The following is a 20,716-nucleotide window of genomic DNA, read 5'->3' as shown; positions in this document are numbered from 1 at the left end:
CTGATCACTTTAGGTGATGCCTTCATTACACAATATATCATGGCTGCTACATGCTGATAACACTGCAATTAAAAGGTTAGATAAGTGTGAAATAAACGTGTTATTTTTCTAATTTAAGGAGTCAACAAGACTATCTTTGGATGGCTTTCAACCTACGTGAGTGTTGCTCATTAGGGCCCACTCCTCCTACGCTAAGACGGGCTGCCTGTGACGGAGAGAGGATTTCACCTGCTGACGACTGCCTGGCGAGAACAGTCAGTTGCGTCTGAAGTTAGTGTGACAGAGGCTTATTTCTGGAGTGCATGCATTCAGCAGCTCAGAGATCAGAGTGCTGTAGACTTCTCTGTGACCTTGCTGACACTGTAACACTTGTTATAAAAGCTGTATAACTTCTTATGTCATTCAACCGCATACGTTCATTAGATTGATCTTAATTTAAACCTTCCAGGTTTGATAGCTGGTCCCTTCAGTAAACAGTGTGTTTATGTACATTACCATCTTTATTCATGTGCAAAGTGTGCAATTTGTCTCACTAGAAAGAGCTGTGATCTGTTTTTTACACACCTCAGCACAATGTAAAAAAGTGTAAAAACTGCTAAATACGTTCAATTAGGGGAATCTGAACTAGAACACACCATAACATTTAAATATGAGTAGCTCCAAGGTAAGAAAATATGAGATTTACCACACTATCTACCTCTTTATGTATCAATTTATGCATTTAAGGAACAGCTACTTCGAAATGAGCTTAAACTCACTTTGCCTCAGGTGTTGCCTATATTAAATTGCATAATGCAGTCTTAACACAGTGACTGCTTTTCTTACCATATATAGAAGTTACGTCACTTCAAACTGTCCTAACCAAAACTCAATCGATTAACCTGCTTAGTAAATGACAACCGTGTCATGAGAGAGCATCTCGGGATGCTGGTCAATTGTAGAAATGTACGTACTTGCAGCCGCTCAATTATTCAGGTAAAAAACACACTTTAAAGTAGAAGAGCAGCAACACAATGTGTTTATTGTAAGTGGTCTAAAACGGACAGAGGAGCAGTGCAGGTTAATGGCAAATTGCTGTAGAAAGAATGCAGTAATTTGAAAGTGGATACATTACATGCAACACATTTTGTAGATTTACACAAATCCAGCATGAGGCACCAAATGTAGAGATCGCCCAGAGCTTCAGCTACTGTCCACATGTGAAAAACTGTACAGACGTCTAAATGGCGTATTGATGTTTACAACAGGAACCTATCTTAAGAGCAAATGATGGTTTGGGATTTTTTTGCCAGAACGTATTGAGCTTCCTTTTAATATGCCTTCTTGATAACCGGATCAACGATCTTCTGCCCGGTGAGGAAATTCCAAACGCCGCCTCGGTAGAACTCATTTCCAAACGAGTAGAGGAGCGCGTTGAAGATGGGATTTGTCTTTGCAATAACTGGAAGCACCTGCGAGCACAAACGAGGATTTTCATCTTGTAAGTACTTGATTTAAAGGACAGTTTATTACAACTTGGGTCTCATTTTTGCAGTCGCGGTCATCAGGAAAACAAAGTAATTGCCTATGACATCGCAACAACAAAGTCCCAACAGCAAGAAACATGAGTGGTCAAATGATCAGACAGGTTGTAAACAAGTCGACAGCTTAGCCAGATTAAATAAACCGGAATTCTCCTTTAAACTAAGTCAGCAATATGATGACTTCCTTCCTTCCTTTTTCATCATTTTGACTGTATTTCCCCACAAACTGTTAGATTGAAAGTGCTCACCATTCGTAGCTTGGGAGATACGAGCTTCACGTTCTCAAAGCAGGCGTAGATGCACATGAGGACGTAGGGGCCCCAGCACATCAGCATTACCCTCAGAGGCACATTGGTGTTAAACTGGAAAACAAAGTTTGTTGTGTTACTGTAGATATTAAACATGCAAATGTAGTGAATTTACAAAGGTGATGGTTTAGTTTGAACAATATTCAGCTGGAAATGAGAAGAAAACATTTCACTTTTGTCGGTTACAGCTTGACAAGCTACACTGACAGCTGGACTGTTTGTGCAGTCTGTGTTTATTTGCCACAAACGGCCAACGTACAGATTGTACAGACGTTAAGTGTAAACTACCTAGCAGGAAGAGGTCACTGCAGTCGGACAATAATTAGCTCCACTGTACGTAACTCTCCGTAATACCATGACTTGTTTACTGTTTGTGCACAGATTAACCAAATTAGATATAATGTGTTAAATAGTGAGCTTTATAGGTGCTGGTAGATGTATTTTTCTACCTGTGGACAGAGCCAGGCTAGGTTTTTCCCCCATTTCCATGCTTTATGCTAAGCTGAGCTTATTGTGTGCTACTAACATGCGCTTTTTGTTATAGTTTACTAGTAGATGTCAGTGAGCACACTTAATTCCAGTAGCTGGTGACATGTAGGAGGCATCATTGTGTGTATGTGTGTCCAAATATAACAAATACAATGGACACTGTGTACTACAGGAACAGCTAAAAAAGTTCAGGTTAAGTAGAAAAGTGCATTTTCTCTGCCAAATCTGATCTAACATCAAAACAAAACAAAAAGAGTGTTCTTTTAAAATGGGTTTTGCACAATTACCCTATGGTGATGGATCTTCTTAAACTGCTTGTGGATAGCACCGTAACATGACCACATGGTTAAGGCCGGGAACGTCAGATAGAGCAGCACCAGAGTCAGCATGAAGGTCACGTAGTCCCTGTTGAAAAGAGATGCATAGAAAAATAATGATAAGTAATATGGTAAATATTTGTCAGAATGTTATGGATAGTATTTGGTATCATTCCTATATTTATACAACTCTACCTGTCCCCTCTGGTGTAGTCGAGCGTGCAGCAAGTCCTCATAGGCTCAAAGTCATAGACGCCCCATCCCATGAGCGGAACAGCGGCCCAGAAGATGGAAAGAATCCAGATGATGCCGCACATCGTCATCGTAGTGCTCCAGAAGAGCTTCTGTCCTGCAGAATGAAGACATACATAAGGTCATTTGGATGTGAGTAGACATTTGACAAATTGTTTATTTGTTTAGATATAGCTAATGATGTGTGTTTTCTGCTATTTGTACTACAAAAACAAAAGCAGGTGCGACCCAATCTATATGTGAAGAATCCTCAGTTTGCCTCTGATGCACTATTTATAGAAATGCAATGAAGTGTGTGTGTGTGTGTGTGTCAAAATCTCAAATAGAATCATGGTATCAAGGCATCTGATTTTGTTTTGACAAATTATTCTCCAAATACCTTCAATAGACTACCTAACATTTAGTTTGTGTAATTCTGTAAATGAGATGGGTTTACTTTGGTTAAGTTCTATATTACACTGTTGCAGTACAGGTGATATGTTGTACTCACTAGTGCAGTACTGGTGATATCTGTCCCAAGAGATGGCAGCCATGAAACTGATGGACGCCAGGACCGCTATCATGCCCTGGAAACCGTGAAAGGCACATCCATCTTGACCAAACGGCCAATATCTAGAAAAGACAACAAAACTTGAATCATACTCCAGCATGCAGAGGAATGTTGCCTATACCAAACAATGTTATAAACAGTGTTATTATATACTTATTATATATCAGGCTGTAAAAACATGTTGGTTACAGTTTTGAAAAAACGGTGGTCACAAAATAACAGTTTGATTTTACGCGGCTGAGTCAGATTAACTCACTGGTTCCCAACCTTTGTTGCCAAGCAATGCCTACCGACAGCCCCTCATCATAGATTGAATGTGAGCTGTGAGTGGTTAAACCAATGAGTGATGTGCCCTTCTCGGATTGTTTCAGTCAACTTCAGTGTGCCACCAAAAAAAGTCAGAAAAATGTACTTGTTAACCATCTTGCATACCACTTGCATTTATTACTAAAGCGAGCTAAAATGAGCAGGGCCCAAATGCAATTTTTTTTATTGATACTGTTTGCACCAGCATGCAGTTAAAATCTAGTTTTAAGGCCTTAATTATTTCAGTTTATTGTGCTTACATGCTTCATTTTACTAAATAAATGTGTGCTTAATACATCCACCATGCACAGACCACGGGAGAAATAAGGGGTTCAAAAATAATAAGCTGCCAACGCCCAGGTTGGGAACTGCTAAATTTTTTAATTTAAAATTTTAGCGGTTCCCAACCTGGGTGTCAGCTGCTAAATAAAATATATAAGAGGTTTAAATAGGACATTGAAAAAATATTTAACCTCTTCCACTCCTTGAGGGCGCCCTGGGCAGACTTTACTTTTTCATAGGCTGTAGCAGACTCAGTTTTAGAGTTAAGAGTGAAGCTACTGGTATCATATGAAACTAGAAAACCAAAGGAATCCATTGGTACCAACCAATGTCATGCTACATTAGCATGAAGAACGCTAAACAACGCTACGAAGTTACGCTACATTTTGGAGAGGAAAAACTGGCATGGTGATTTGAGACGCTTGTGGATCCAATGAGCCCAATTGTATTCATGTGAGATGATGTTAGTCCCCAAAGTAGCCATTTCAGATAGTGAGACCATTTTTTAAAATTTGACCTCACTGTATGAAATTTTCTGTGGTGAGGGCATTCAGAGGATTGATGGCTTCCCTAGGTAGATTGACAATAAGGGGCTTTCTGAGCAGTTTCCAGAACAAAAGTGCTCACCATCCAGTCGCCGAAAAATGCAATACTTGCAGAAATCTCCAAATGTCAAAAGTTTTTCATGCCAAATCACAGCATACCTTTTTCTATGGTGTTTCTCAAGGTCTTAGTGTCTTAATGTGGTATTTTGGAGAGATTATTGATTTTTATCAATTTTTCAATTAGTAAATATGTGAATTAATTAATTAATTATTTTTTTTATTTCTGATTTCTGATTTGAACAACCTGACACACAGTGTCTGAGCGGCATCTCAAATTAATCTTCAGATGATGTACACCACTTCTATGTGACATCTACTGTTGACTATTTATTTACCCCTGAACATCCCTCGTGCCCCCCTAACAAAAGACAAAAACGGGTCTATGAAAAAGAGGGGTGGAGTAGAAATGGTTTACTGTTACTGCATTTCAGTTAAAATCCTGTTAGGTAACCTCCCAACAGATCTGCTTGAAAAAAATGTGAACTTTACACACAGAATAAAGTGGATTGTGGATTATGAAACCCAAAGGCTTATTTAGTTTGTGCTACCCCTTGGCTAATATCAAATACTAAGCCTTTTATTTATTGCCAAAAGGAATGTAGTACCTTCACCATGATACAAAAGGGCCTGTGGAGGGAAAATAATCTTTTAAAGCCTCAGTGTGTGCCTTGTTTTTGATACCTGAGGTAGCTTGAGTATGCAGCTGTGAGTCCATTAATATTCAAACAGATGTCGGCCACAGCGAGGTTGAACACAAAGAAGTTGCTGGGAGTCCTCATCTCCTTCACTGTGAGGAAAGACACGATGCTGATGGCATTGAGGAAGAATCCAAGCATGCCTGGAAGTAAAAAAAAAAAAAAAAGGAGAGAAATGTTCCTTTAATTTCTGTTATCAGCACAGTTGTATTTAAGCTTGTAACTCAAAAACTACTAAATATCACATCACAATGAGAAGAAAAATAATGCATAGTTGGGATGTCCAGAAAATGCTTTTATCATGTAAGCCAGGGCTGCCAAAAGTGGGGCCCGCGGGCCAAAGTTGGCCCGCCATCAGGTTTGGTTTGGCCCGCCAGATGTTAGCAAATTCTTTTTTTTTTTTTTATTAAAAGACCCAACCGACTTTACTGTCTTTTGGAGGCCGTACTAGGCTCGGGTTTATGGTTAGAAGATAGTGGCATCATATGAAACTAGAAAACCTAAAGACTCCATTAGTACCAATGCTGTCATATTAGCTTGTCAGGAAGGAGGCTAACACTCTAAAGTTGGGCTAAATTTTGGTGGGGAAAAACTGGCATTGCCATTTGTCAAGGTGTCCCTTGACCTCTGACCTTGAGATATGTGAATGAAAATGGGTTCTATGGGTACCCACGAGTCTGCCCTTTACAGACATGCCCACTTTATGATAATCACATGCAGTTTTTTGCATGCAGCATAAATGTGTTATTTTTGCCTATTCTAAAATGGTGTATTTCTGGTGTGTTCTTCATACTATGACAGTTTTCCTTAAATTAAATTTAAAAAAATCAAAATATATCACCTTACTTACAGTATCGCAATATAATGAATCGTTACCCCTGTATCATGATACGTATCATATAGCTAGATTCTTGCCAATACCTAACCCTGCTGACTAGTGGAGTCTTTTTTTATTTTATTTTACTTATCTTTTTTTTTTACAAATTTAATGTTTCAATATACACTTACTTTCAGCTTATTTTAAACACAGGTTTAAAAAAGAAATAATACAAACAAAAAACCAAAGAATTGACCTGTGATGTAATGTCTTGTTGTAATGCAACAAGAATTAGAGTCTACAGCCATGCTTATGGCTCTGTGAGGCTGTACTCAGGCACAGCGGTGAGTTAAATGCTAATGTCAACATCCAAACATACTAAGCAGCTATTTTTCTAATTTAAGGAGTCAACAAGACGATCTTTGGATGGCTCTCAACCTACGTGAGTGTTGCTCATTAGGGCCCACTCCTCCTACGCTAAGACGGGCTGCCTGTGACGGAGAGAGGATTTCACCTGCTGACGACTGCCTGGGGAGAACAGTCAGTCGCGTCTGAGGTTAGTGTGCCCACTTTATAATAATCCTATGCAGTTTTGGGGAAAACATGCAGTTTTTTGAATGCAGGATACAACTTGGGAACTTGGGATCTAAGTACCATTTTGCATCTTAACAATACAATACAATGGGTGTTTAATTTTGGCCCGTGGCCCTCAATTGAGTGCCAGTTTTGGCCCTCCAAGGGAAAAGTTTGGGCACCCTTGATGCCAAGCATGCCTGGAAGTGAAAAAACAAATATTATATTATATATTATGTAATAATATATATTTAGAAAAAAAAAGAAAGAAAAAAAAGAGATAAATTCCCTTTAATTTCTTTTATCAGCACAGTTGTATTTAAGCTTGTAACTCAAAAACTGCTAAATTTCACAATGAGAAGAAAAATAATGCATGGTTGTGATTTCCAGAGGATGCTTTTTATCATGTAAGCAACTGGTTTCAGAGTGAACTGCCCCTTTAATCCTTGCAGAAACATGTCTTCCGGTGTGCTCGGTCCACTTACCCCCAACAAGAAGCGCTGTGCCGAATGTAAACATATCAAACTCTGCGAACCCCTCCGGTAACGTGTACGCTGCCATGGTGAAAACGCGTAAAGTAAATCAAACTTTGGCACAAGAAGACGCGTCCTTTTCCTCGTTGTGTTGCGCACCACCGTCTCCAAACACAAATGACGCCTTATAAAGGCTCTTTCACGTGAAAAAGCACAAAGAGGCTAATCTAAGTAAACCCTCTTTTGCAATCCCCTGAAGAATGTCCTAACGAGCAGACTGCATTCAAACTTTCCTGCAACTTTACGATCTCCAAAAGTGTGAGCGTTTGCTGAGCAACTCTTTGATGGTAAAGTTTGTTGATTCAGAGCTCCACTGTGGGTTTTCTGTCAGTGTGAGAAAGTTTATGGCAACCTGAGAAGAACTTTTCCCTCAACTCACTGTTGTTCTGGGTGATAAGGACAAAAAAAAGGAAACATGGGAAATGATGTTCTTAACATTATTTGGCTGAACTACAGGAGCCCCCACTAAGCAAATCACAATCTTAAATATACAACACATATGGTTCAAATTACACATCTTTTTCTAATAAATAAAGGCCAGTGATTAGAATAATAACACTACTGCTATTATTTAAATGAAAATAAAAGTTATAACAAACTGTAAACAATAAATCAGCACACAAGAGAAGGGGCTAAGTGAGAAAAACTTCTTCCTCTCTTGTAAATTACCATTCAAACAACAGTTTTACACTGTTGATTAACCAGATATAAACATGGATTCATACTAAGCAAGACTTTAACAGTAGAAACTGTAAAACGGGTCAAATGGAGAATATGGTCACAGTGCTAAAGAGTAAACTGTCTTCTGTAAGTACCTGGATGTGGGAGATGTAAAGATATTGCTACACATGTCTAGAAATCTCCTGAAACACTTCCCTCATGGATTATAAATCAGATTTACATTTTCGCACAACTATCATGTATCGATACAGTATTGCATGCCTCTCCCTCCTGGAGGAAGCAGCATCCCTCCTCTGTTGCTCTTCCTGATGTTTATTCTTATTCAAATCAGAGGATAAAGGCCATTTACAGATTGTAAAATTCAAAAAAATGTGTGATTTAGGGCTATATAAATGGTTATTTATTATATAACATTTATTTATCGACTCAAGCGCCGCACATCTTTCCACCCATTCATATTTTTTTATTATTGGACTGTCTGTTCTTGACTTTATCCATGACATATCGTCTGCAATTTTGACTTTGAATTATGTTTTTTTTCCTGAATGCCTCCACAGTAAAATTGAAAAATCACTTTTATTCAAATTGCCTCCATTTATCTGTATATATATATATATATACTAATATAAAAGCTCAGTGATATGTCGTATGGTGTGTAGTAAAAAAGCATAGTGGCTCTGTGTACAAGAAGCTCCAGCAGCGCTGGATTTTGCTCAAGCAAATCAAGAGTTTTTATGTCAGGGAAGACATTTTACAACTGTCTTCAGGGTCTGCAATTTCAGGATTACATCCTGGTACAGATTTCTCCTTGTTAAAAACAAACCAACAAGTTCTTGGATCATCAATCATGCATGTAAAGTATATTGCACCACTCAGTCCCAACTATCAGATCTCTACACCTGAATCTCTTTTTTAATTTGGACTCAAACTCTGGTGGTTCTCTCTTAACCACATTAAGTGTGAAAGGTCAATTAAAAAGTCTATGAAAGCATCAAGACCTTATTCATTTACTCATTTATCTGTTGACCAATATAACCGTAAAAAACTAGGGCAGCAGGCTGAACATTTAAAAATGTAACATTTGGGCCGAGTCTGATTGCACCACTAATCTGCCCACAGATTACCACAAACTCATTAACTATGAAGTAATGATGTGTCCCAATAGACTTATAATACCCTTTTCCCAAACTGCCCATATTGTCCTGAGTGAAAGCTCAGCGCCCCGTCCAGTTACAGACTTCCTCACATTCAGCAAAAAGCTGCAGTATTGATGCTCATCACTGCGTCTGCTGACAAATGTGACTCAGTTTAGTGACTCAAATGTGTTTATACAGATAAAATAGACAATTTGGAGCATCTGGTTTGTATATCAAAATGTTTTCAATGCTGCCCCAAATCCCAACAGGAGGCCTGTAAAATGCCAGTGTGAGGCCAGGCAGAAAAATAAAGCAGCAGAGTGGCTACTTCACAATGCAAAGGTTTCAATAAAACAATCTGCTAATCTACTGCAGCGTAGAGTGTGAGGAAATAAGAGTCTGAACCATCAACCGGTATATATTGTAATCTTTGTTATGAACTCTATATCTGATTTATCCATATGCCAATGTCAGTTTTTTATCAAAAGGTATACTATGCAATGAGATAATAACTACAACTTGCAACAGGTTTCTACTCTCTTTCTGTATTGTATATTGGCGGACAGTGGACCAAAAAGCTATATCCTTTAAAAATAAAAGTCAGCACCTTAAAGCCTTAACTTGGAAGAAATCAGGATCTCATTTAACTTCTTAATTAATATCATTACAGGGAGGCCAACCACAAATAAAGAACTGTAACTGACCCTGTCTGCAATATTCTTTTCCCAAAGTGCTTGCCCCCCTGCAGTCGTTACACATTAATGCATTGGCTAACAGTTAATTACACCGTCATAATCTGCTGGTTTTGCAATGAAACAAAGGTTTCACTGTTGAAATTGGTTCTGACATACTCTGAAGATCAGGAGTAAGATGAAAAGCTGAAATAAAAGTTTTCTATTCCTGTAAAAGTGTGTTAGGTTAAAGCTAAATGCAGAGGCGGAAAGTAATTAAAGCACATTTGCTAAAGTTCTGTACTTAAGTACAATTTTGAGGTACTTTTACTTGAGTATTTTATTGTAATGCTTTACCTTACACTTCTACTTCTCTATATTTCAGAGGGAAATATTGTGCTTTTTATTACACATGATGAGACTATAAAAGGTGTTGTGCTTTACTATTAAACCAACTAGTAGTGTATAGGGTATATACAAGTGGCTACACATTAACAAATTACTTTAAGTAGTAATATCCAGTGCAATTCGGTATAATGAGTACTTTTGATACTTTAAGTGCATTTTGCTGATATACTTCTGTACTTCATATTTTGAATGTAGAACTTTTGAATATTTTTAAACTATAGTATTTCTACTTTTACTTAAGGATCTGAATACTACGTATAGAACTGCAGGAATGAAAAACAGCCTTGTTTAGCATAATACAAAGTGTTCTACAAATGAACATTTCTTAGATTAGAGATACACATTTTGGGAGTTTCATTTTGTGTCTCCATTTTTTTCAGATTTATTTTATTCAATATTTCACTTTCTCCAAATATGTAAAATAATTTTACACTGACAGGCGGTATTCTTTATTAGGAGAACATTTATTCTTGCAAATACCTTGTTTTTTTTTGCCTGGGACAATAGAACAAAGATGTATTAATAAGAGACAGAGAGATGACTGGATTAAAGGATTTGAAATCCCGCCAGACAGCTGTGTCTTTAAACCTCTGCACCTGTGAAAAACCCTCAGCGATTGTGACAACATGTCTGTCATCCACACAGTGTGTCACACACGAAATATGAACGTGTTCTGCAGAATACTACTGAAAATGATAACTACATACTGTAATACAATATAATAATAGTATAATAGTCATCTTAGAATTGGAGATTATTCTCACACAATTCTTTGATGTTTTAAAAAGGATCTTTTTTTGATATTCAAACCCAGTGATCAACTGCATGTTGTTACAGTGTTGTCATGTATGTGGTTTGAAGTTTGGATCTAATAACAATAGAGTGAGTAACACAATACCCTAAATACCTTTATTAACTCTCCAGTGCCATCTAGTGGTCATGTGTTGCCAAGTTTCTAGCCAACATTCAAACTTCAGTCTGCCAATATATTAAACATTTTTGATAGACTACATAAAAAAACACAATATAATTTAAGAACAGGCTTATAACAATATAATATATATATAATATATATATATATATATAATAATATATATTTATGAATATGTTCTTAAACTGTAGCACATCCCTGTGCTTTCATATCAAGAGTTGTAATCTATTTCTTGGAGAGAAATTGTCTGAAATGTGAGGTAGGAGGCCCGTCACTCTTACAGTGTTTACTCCAATATTTGGCAGTATATTATATAACTTGACAGGTAAATATTGAGACAAATTAAAAAATAAATAAAAACATTTAAAAATAAATTAAAGAAATAAATAAAAGCATTAAAAACAAATATACAAATAGTGTATCATATCTGTCAATGAACAAATTCCTAATTTTAAAAATCTTTATGTGGGGAAAAAAAGGTTTAATATTTCAAATTCATGACGGTTAACTACATGTTAGATGCTGTACAGTTTGTTGTGGCCATACATAATTAACCATCCAATCAACTATTGGACAATATTTCCCTGAGAATGAAAGTAAAAACTATGCAGCCTATCAGCTTCCAGGAAGCAATAGCCTAATCGTGTGAATGAAAATAACCCAAGTCCTTCACTAATCCCTGCCTATCCTTTTTATCTCAGGATTCAGACCAGTCGGAGCAGTATGGAGCTGAGAGCCTGCAAACCACCACGATGCATCCGATCCCTCGTTAAAGAGCTGTAGTGTCTAATTTTTTTTTTTGTTGTAGTTTAGCTGCATAGCGTTTAGTAGCTCGCTGGAGAAAAAATGAGTCGTCATTTTACCGCTGCTTTTTGTTTGGCTTTAGTTTTTCTTCCTTTGCTGAGCAGTTCATGTCCCGCACAATGCAGCTGCTTCTTCCACAAATTAAGCGATGGATCAAAAGCAAGGTAAATTATGGCAATTTATTAAATTAAATATTGTTGTTTGAATTTTATTCTCAGTACATGTGTTTTATTTTTTTCTTGCGTGCAAAGGTGATTTTCACTGCAGCTTTCTTCTGTTCAGTCACTCTGTGTAGTGGAGGATTAACTTGGAGTTGCCCTTTAATCTCCTTTGCTTGTTACCGAACAATAGATTACTATGTTTTTCTCAAATAAATGCTCAACTATATTGTTTTTCTGTAATATGGAGGGAGAAAGTACATTTCGTTTGATATTAAATCCACTATCATTTTTTTTAATATTGTCTGTCATATGATAAATGATCACATTTTTGTTATTTTTTTTTCTTGCAGGAGTGTACTTTGCAATGATCCAGAGATCACTGTGGTTCCTCCAAATTTCCCCATTGACACATCGAAGCTGCGCATTGAAAAGACAGCAATCACACGGATTTCAAGTGACAACTTCCACTACCTCAACAACCTGGAGTTTCTATGGATGTCTTTCAATTCATTGAATTCACTGAATGTTGACAGTTTCCGGGGTCTTTACAACCTGGATGAGCTCCGGCTGGATGGCAACTCCCTCACTTCCTTTCCCTGGGAGTCTCTTACCGACATGCCAAACCTGAGGCTCCTCGACTTACACAACAACAAGATCTCCGCCATCCCTGCCGATGCCAATGTGAACATAAAGAATCTCACCTATCTGGACTTATCCAGCAACACTCTGACAACCGTTCCTGCGGACGTTCTCACAATGTGGCTGAGTGTAAAGCCATCCCAGGACGCCGATTCCTCCAAACTAATTCTCGGTGAGGATCAAGCTGTGACATATTAGGGATACTAGAACATATTCCTTTTTAAGCTGCCTTGCATGGCGAGCACTTCTTTGACACCAGAAGCATTTAAAGCTGAGTTAGGGCTTAGTCTAATTATAGTTATTGTGTGTCAATTTGTCACACTAATTCTATTTATTTTAACTCGCAGCCACACGTATTTGGTCTTAAAGTGTCTTGTTCGTGATGTCTACAGGAAAATGTATTGGATGGTCATTACAGTAATTCATAAGAGGATGCTGAGTTTTTTCTTTTCGTTGAACACCCTTCCTCACGCTTCATTTCCTCTACAGGTCTCCATGACAACCCGTGGATGTGCGACTGCCGGCTGTACGATCTGGTCCAGTTTCAGAAATCCCCATCATCATCCGTGGCTCTCATCGACACCAGGCTGAGATGCGCTGATCCAGAGAGCTTGTCAGGGGTTCTTTTCACTGAAGCGGAGCTGCAGAGGTGCCAGGGCCCGCGGGTGCACACGGCTGTGGCTCGTGTACGAAGCTCACTGGGCAACAACGTCCTGCTGCGCTGTGGCACAATTGGAGTCCCCATCCCCGAGCTGTCCTGGAGTCGCGCTGATGGAAAGAAAATGAACGGCACTGGTGAGTTCCGCTGAACCGATTCCTGATTTGGTCAGAACAGTATCTATTTCTGTCCAAGTCAAAGTGACAATGAGAATAATATGGGCGTTAATATTTTTGTCCCAATCTGTATAACTAGTCTGTGGGTGTCTGCTTTTTTATTTTGCAGTTCAGGAAGAGATTTCAAAGGAGGGCATCATTTGGTCGATCCTGAGCGTTCCTGCAGTTGCCTACCGAGATTCTGGGAAATATGTGTGCAAAGCAACCAACTTTGTGGGCACCGCAGACGCCGTCATCTCTTTGGTGATCACAGATTCCTTTCGGTCAGAGGAAGCAGGTGGTGGTGGTGGTGTCTCCAAGAAAACCAGAGGGAAGAAACCTGCTGGCATTGGAAGAGCGGCATACCAGGAGAAACTTATTGCCAGATATGTTCCTCCACCAACCACCACGGCTGCCCAGCCCATCATCGAACCTTTCAATAGCAAAGGCGTGACTGGGAAGTATGAGATTGAGAGCTACAGCGTCTCTGACGGTGCTTCTGATGGACGAGTCAAGGCGTCAGAACCCCAGAAACCAGTGGAGATGGGTGCTCTGAGTAACCTGGCAGCCAATGCCTCATCCTTACAGCAAGCTCCGGAGAAAAGGGTGGTGCGTTCGGTGAAGGTGATCGGCGACACCGACCATACTGTCTCTCTGAACTGGCGTGCCCCTACAGCCACAAACATCACAGAATTCAGTGTCCTATATGCTGTATTTGGTGAGAGAGACATGCGTCGGGTCAACGTAGGTGCCGGAAAGAACCGGATCACCATCGATGGCCTTGTGCCAAAGACAAAGTACATTGCTTGTGTTTGCGTTAAAGGCCTGATCCCGAAAAAGGAGCAGTGTGTAATCTTCTCAACGGATGAGGCGGCCAGCGCTAGTGGCACTCAGAAGCTCATTAATGTGGTGGTGATAACAGTGGCTTGCGTGATTGCTGTCCCCCTGACACTGATAGTGTGCTGCGGGGCGCTAAAGAAGCGCTGCCAAAAGCTGCTGGGGCGGAACTCCAAGGAAATGCAGGACTCGTATGTCACGTTTGAGACCCTGGGCCCCGGGGTCAAAACTAAAGGGATGGAAAGCGAATTTCTGACGAGGCTAAATCCTGACGAATCCAACAGGTTGCTCTCAGCGAGGTCCAGTGTCGACTCAGAGGCCACAGCCAGGACTGAGGTGCCACCTAACGAGTACTTCTGCTAAAACCAAACGAATGCCTCAACCTCCAGAGGACGCACTTTGTTTTTTTACCGGCCTGTGATGTGAATAGTTAAAACCACTGTGCTCAAAGACTCAAAAGACTAAGGAAAGAGGACACTGATAGCTCAGTCAGCATTGGATGTATGTTGTTTTGCAGCCTTGTGGGAATAAAAAACACAATTAATTTGGTGGATGGCAAAAAAGGGAATATATACACAGTGACATGGTTTCAATATTTACATGTGTTGTACAGTAAATATGTAAAAATCATTTTTTTTTTAATTCATGCACTTTTAAAGGTGATGTTTTGCAGAAGAAAATGTTGCCCTAAAACCTCTAAAACCCAATCATTTTTAATTTTTTTTCCAAAATGTAACCTCCGCATTGTGTTAAAATCTTTATTGAAAACATAAAGTATGTAGAGAAATGATGAACCAGCATTTATTAATCTATTTTGTATGTCAGTATGATGTTAATGTGCCAGGTTTACTGTTTGGTCAAAAAAACTAAAATACAGTAAGCCTACATACATTTTATAATGTATTGATATATGTGACCTGAAATGTGTCTGTATGAATGTACTGTATAAAAATAAATATTTTTTATATTGATATATGCTCTCAAGCTTTTTTCTTACACCTCAGAATATTGGTTTTTGATTAGATCAATATTCACCTCGACTGAAGCAGAAATTAGCTTATGTGCATTACAAAGTATCATTTAATGAACGTAAACATAAGTATTATGCAGATCGTAAATTCACTGAAAATTTATGCTGATGTAAACGTACAGATAATCTCACCCAGGTTACATTTAAAACTAATAATGTTTTGTGAAACTGACTTGAAATAGTAGATGTAGAAGTGTGAGCTGAAGATAAATTACATTTTTGTGTTCATGGCTAAGTAGCAAATGTTAGCGTGTTAATACGCTAAACTAAGATGGTAAACGTTATACCAGCTTAACATGCATTGATCATGAAGCGTCGATAACACCAGCGTTTTCTGATAAAGATTCAGGTTTTGATGAATTCAACTTGAGAGCCTAGAATAGGCCTACATACGGATGTGTGGATTAATTCATCCTTAGATATTTGGGTTAATTAAAATGCTGAATCAACTTCAGGACAGTTTGTTTTGTCCCTTCAGGAAAAATATGCGTGTAGTATCTAGACGAAACTAAAAATACAAAAGTATTTGCTCATGAAATTTGGCAAATGTCTCTGGTTGAATTGTACTGCCATGCAATTAAAGTAACAATAAGGGAACATCAATATCTCTTTAAATTAAAACTTGTATGATAACTGGGAGACTGCCTACATTACCAAAATATCTGATTAATCTCTTTTCCTGTTAAACTAGTATGTACACCAAGAAAGAGCTTGGGTATTAAAAGAAAAGTACTTGTTAAAGGTTGAAAATAAAGTGCTATAGATGTTGTCTGTTTTCACACTTGCTTTATATGATGATTTAACAACCTGAGAGACAACCAGTGTTCAGATTATTGAGGTCAGATTACAGTCCTGTCCAGACATCTGTCTCTCTACAGCCCTCCCTCTCTGCGCTGCTAAGCCCGATGGGCTCCGGCCCACTTACTACAGATGGCCCTCCTGTCATGTCAATGCCTGCGCTTTAGTGGGGGACAAATAAATTAAATTAGACTGATGCGAATGCGAGTTTAGGGTCATACCTGAAAGTAGCACTGCAATATCAAACATGACTCACTGAATCTGTGCTTTCATGCTTTTGAGATTTGATCATGTTTTCTAGACAAAGTACACCATTGCTTTAATTACTTACTTACTTACTTGCTATAAATACACCTTACCTATGTGTGTCTCACATGTCACTTGGTGTCTTAAGTGTTACGTCAAGGAGGATTAAGGTAATAGGCTTTCTTCCACGCAGCCCATGTCCTGCACTCACAGGCCTATTTCGCATGCTCCTCCAGGAATATGGACGCCTTTAGTGTCGCATTACATATCGCTTTGGTATTTTATCTCATCACACCTGGATCGTCAACTTGTCTGACTGGTTGCACCTGCACAGATGACAACTTGGGAAGGTAAGCGTCCACTGAAACTGTACAAACTCTTGAAAGTAGGTTGTGTGTTAGTCATAACCCTGTTGTTTTGAATGTAACTTGCTAAAGACATTTCTCTAAAACCTACACATATACATTTTTACAAATGGTTTATATACAGTACATGAGTAGCCATGAAGACAAATATGCATTTCTCTTGTCTAAACATATGTCATCTTACCATTCTAGGTCTTTACTATGTATGGAAACCTCCATGGGACGAATCCCAGAGGACATCCCATATGATTTCACTAAAATCCGAATTGAAAACTGCCACCTGACCGAGTTACCTCAAGGATCGTTCTCTAAAGTAAGCGCCTTGGAGTCCCTCTGGCTGAATTTCAATGAGATCTCCCTGATGAACATCAAAAGCCTGGACGGGCTGGCCAACCTGACTGAGCTCAGGCTGCAAGGGAACAAGCTGACTTCGGTAACATGGACGGCGTTTCAGGACACACCGAAACTGAAGATTTTGGACCTGAAGCACAATCGACTAGACGTCCTGCCTGAACACGCTCTGAGACACTTACCTGCACTGACCTACTTAGATTTATCCTTCAATCAGCTTAGTGTCATATCAAAAGATGTCTTCATTAATTGGCCGCTTTACCAAACCGCACAGAAAGCATGGGGGAAAGAAGGGGTGGTCTCAAATGTGGTTCTGGCGCTACATGACAACCCCTGGTTGTGCGATTGCCGCCTCAAAGGCTTCGTAGAATTCATCCGGGCGGTCAGCCCTCCCATCATTCTCATGAACTCTTATTTGATGTGTTCGGGCCCCGCCTCCAAAGCTGACAAGTTTTTCCACGAGATCCAGTTAAAAACATGCATGAAGCCGGTGGCCTCTGCCCCAGAGACTAGCATCACTTCACCTCTCGGAGCAAATGCAACACTCACATGCTTAGTGAAGGCCAGGCCAGGTCCAACCATTCAGTGGATGTACGCTCTGAAGATTATAAGAGGATTTGCTGGTAAGATTTTTTTTATTACTACTATCCATTAAACTGGTGTGAACCTGCTCTGTGAGCACTTAGTGTGGTATATATTGAACTTTCAGGCTGCATCTGCTTTATGAAAAAACACAGGAACAATTCCTTCTTTATGGTTACCTTTCTATGTCTTTATCAGATGTAAACAAACCTCTGATTTAAACGCTCTGACGCTATGGTTTCTACTTGCAGCTACAGAGACTCACGTAGACGAGGAGACCGTCACCTCCCAGCTGGTGATCCCCTCTCTTCACCTGGCAGACCGAGGACTCTACACCTGCATGGCCAACAACTTCATCGGCAACTCCTCTGTCAGCATCACGGTTAACATCAGCTCCTCCAATTCCTCCGCGCCTCTCCCTCCACCTGTCCCCATATTGTCGTCAGATGAGAATGCCTACATTGACATCCGCATCGCCAAGCAGACAGTTTACGGTATCACCCTGGAGTGGTACGCAGCAACGGACAACCCACTAGAAACCTGGTTCACCATCCACTTTGGCAAATACGATTCACACAAAAAGGAGTTGATCTACATCGGCCCCGGCATCAACAGCTACACCGTCAGCGACCTGCTTCCTGTCACCAAATATGAGGTGTGCGTGACCCTTAAGAATCATCCGCCGAGGGAAGGCCAGTGCATCGTTTTCGTGACGGGAAGTGACATCAGCGAGCTGGAGCAAAGAGAGAGACTCATCCACATTATCGTCATTGTGTGTGCCATGGTGCTGGCGGTACCGGCCGGCATGTTTGCCTGCACCACGGAGGCCAGGTTCAGCTGCGTGGATCGCTGCGTGAAACTGTGGAAGAGGCGTAGGCTACATGGAGAGGACCTGCAGACGGAGAGGCAGGGCACTTTTGACAGCCTGCAGGCGGCCAGCGATGAAGGCCTGTGCAGGGACTCGGGTGAAAAGACAAAAAAGAGGCGGAAGTCTGAGGATAAGGGCAAAGGAGGAAGTGCAGCTCAACTGTACTAGCATCAAAGTCAAGAAATGTACATACATGTAAATAATGTCAGTGTGCTTCTCATGTATTATTATTAAATTGGAGTCACAGGGCGAAGCATTCAATAAATACCGGTGATCATTGAAAAATCACTAATGCATGAGAGGCACAAACCGGGGCTATTAAGTATATAGTCATCTTGTAAATATATATCTCAAGCTATCAGCTCAATGTGGAGATGCCTTTCTTCCTTATTATAAGGAGAGTTTGTTATTATCTGTGTTAATATACATGTGCAAAAAGAAGTTTGTGATAAAATGCATTTCATATTTCTTTGGTTTCAGTTTTTTTTCTTAACGTTTTGATACTGAATGCAAAACACATCCTGAATTTAAAGAAATATATAAATAATATTTTGTAATTTTCTTTATTGTCAACTTCACCAAACTAAATTGTAATCATGTGTGTTGCTTCAAGAGATTTCAATCCACTTTATGTTGAAAAAATATGTATTTTTTATTATTGTTTAAAGAGAAGTCAGAGACGAATGCTGAGACATACTCAGATTTTTTAGCACAATCACTCTAACAGGATTTGTTACGTAAGCAGTGTTTTCCCTTGCATTTATACATACACTCTAAGCAGATTAAAGGGATTTTCTATCTGAATCCTAGTCAGCAGGACATGATATTTCCATTTAATGACAGTTCCAAGGTCATTGTGTGTCTCTACATCAATTGTAGGCAAATAGAGAATATTTTACCTTTCCAATTATTTTTTTCAGTCTAATTGAAAAAATATATATTTTTTTTTATCTAAATGCGAAAATGCACAAACATTTTAAGGTAACAAAAACGCAACGATTTTTAGTTTCAGGTGATTATACATGAATGAAAGCATTTATATTATATTCAATGACTGCCAGTAGATCCCCCTAAATCCAACACACCAGTGTGCTTCAATTTAAAAGGCTACAAGTCAAAACTTTGGGGAACCACTGGTTTAATCTTTAATAATGCATTGTATTTCATAATGTTATCATATGTTATCTGTGAAATCATAATCTGTAAAGTTACTTTATTTATACTCATAGTATAATTTGGCAAAAAAAAAAGTCATGGTATAGTATGTCGAAAAAAAGTCATAGTACAGTATGTCAAACAAGTTATAGTATAGTATGTAAAAAAATGTAAAAAAAAAAAGCCAGCATAGTATGTCAAAAACATAAAATTTCATATGTCGAAAAAAATCATAATATAGTATGTCGAAAAAATAAAAAAAATAAATGATATAGTATGTTGGAAAAAAGTCATAGTATAGCATGTCGAAAAAAAGTCATAGTATAGTATGTTGAAAAAATAAAAAAGTCATAGTATAGTATGTTGAAAAAATAGAAGTCATAGTATAGTAAGTTGAAAAAATAAGTCTTACTTAAGTTTGTCGAAAAATAAAGTCATTGTATAGTATGTCAATTTAAAAAAAAAAAATTTCATGAAAAAAAGTAATTGTATAGTATGTTGAAAAATTTCATGAAAAAAAAGTCATAGTATAGTATGTCGAAAAATATCAGGAAAAAAGTCATCGCATCGTGTATCGAAAAATTCCATGAAAAAAAGTCATAGTATAGCATGTCGAAAAATGTTATGAAAAAAAGTCATAGTATAGTATGTCGAAAAATGTCATGAAAAAAAGTCAGTGTAGTTTGTCGAAAAAATAAGTCATAGTATAGTATGTTGAAAAAAAGTGAAAGTATATCAAAAAAATTTCAAAAAGTCATAGAACAGTGTGTCGAAAAAATAAAAGAAATCACAGTAAAGTATATCGAAAAAAAGTCATGGTGTAATATGTCGAATTTTTTTTTAAAAGTCATAGTGTAGTATGTCAAAACAATTTAAAAAAGTCAAACTATAGTATGTCAAAAATATTTTAAAAAGTCATAGTATAGTACGGCGACATTTTTTTAAAGTCATCGTATAGTATGTCGAAAAAAAGTCAGAGTATGTCAAAAA

At 38.5% G+C, this 20,716-nt stretch overlaps 3 protein-coding genes across 4 annotated transcripts; 2 read left to right on the top strand and 1 right to left on the bottom strand.

Moving 5' to 3' along the window:
- Positions 1 to 995: 995 nt before the first annotated feature.
- On the bottom strand, positions 996 to 7,649 carry rgrb (retinal G protein coupled receptor b). Its single transcript, XM_037756111.1, has 7 exons — positions 7,203 to 7,649; positions 5,314 to 5,470; positions 3,380 to 3,501; positions 2,833 to 2,986; positions 2,608 to 2,725; positions 1,772 to 1,885; positions 996 to 1,451 (listed from the first exon to the last, which is right to left on the bottom strand). The coding sequence occupies exons 1-7, from the start codon at positions 7,276 to 7,278 to the stop codon at positions 1,311 to 1,313; spliced, it is 882 nt and encodes a 293-aa protein (XP_037612039.1). The 5' UTR covers positions 7,279 to 7,649; the 3' UTR covers positions 996 to 1,310.
- On the top strand, positions 6,567 to 15,302 carry lrit1b (leucine-rich repeat, immunoglobulin-like and transmembrane domains 1b). 2 transcript variants are annotated; one of them, XM_037756109.1, is made up of 5 exons: positions 6,567 to 6,700; positions 11,786 to 12,045; positions 12,393 to 12,853; positions 13,171 to 13,476; positions 13,625 to 15,302. In XM_037756109.1, the coding sequence occupies exons 2-5, from the start codon at positions 11,924 to 11,926 to the stop codon at positions 14,692 to 14,694; spliced, it is 1,959 nt and encodes a 652-aa protein (XP_037612037.1). In that variant the 5' UTR covers positions 6,567 to 6,700; positions 11,786 to 11,923; the 3' UTR covers positions 14,695 to 15,302. The 2 variants fall into 2 exon arrangements, with proteins under 2 accessions (XP_037612037.1, XP_037612038.1); XM_037756110.1 differs by lacking the exon at positions 6,567 to 6,700 and having other exon boundaries at positions 11,464 to 12,045.
- A 1,317-nt stretch (positions 15,303 to 16,619) lies between these two features.
- LOC119479623 (leucine-rich repeat, immunoglobulin-like domain and transmembrane domain-containing protein 2) lies at positions 16,620 to 19,039 on the top strand. Its single transcript, XM_037755420.1, has 3 exons — positions 16,620 to 16,755; positions 16,963 to 17,744; positions 17,955 to 19,039. The coding sequence occupies exons 1-3, from the start codon at positions 16,646 to 16,648 to the stop codon at positions 18,737 to 18,739; spliced, it is 1,677 nt and encodes a 558-aa protein (XP_037611348.1). The 5' UTR covers positions 16,620 to 16,645; the 3' UTR covers positions 18,740 to 19,039.
- The last annotated feature ends 1,677 nt before the right edge of the window (positions 19,040 to 20,716 follow it).

This window comes from Sebastes umbrosus, chromosome 20 (genome assembly GCF_015220745.1).
Source record: "Sebastes umbrosus isolate fSebUmb1 chromosome 20, fSebUmb1.pri, whole genome shotgun sequence".
Classification (NCBI taxonomy): domain Eukaryota; kingdom Metazoa; phylum Chordata; class Actinopteri; order Perciformes; family Sebastidae; genus Sebastes; species Sebastes umbrosus.
The sequence above is the reverse complement of the archived record's forward strand: the minus strand, read 5'-3'. Positions and strand labels throughout refer to the sequence as shown.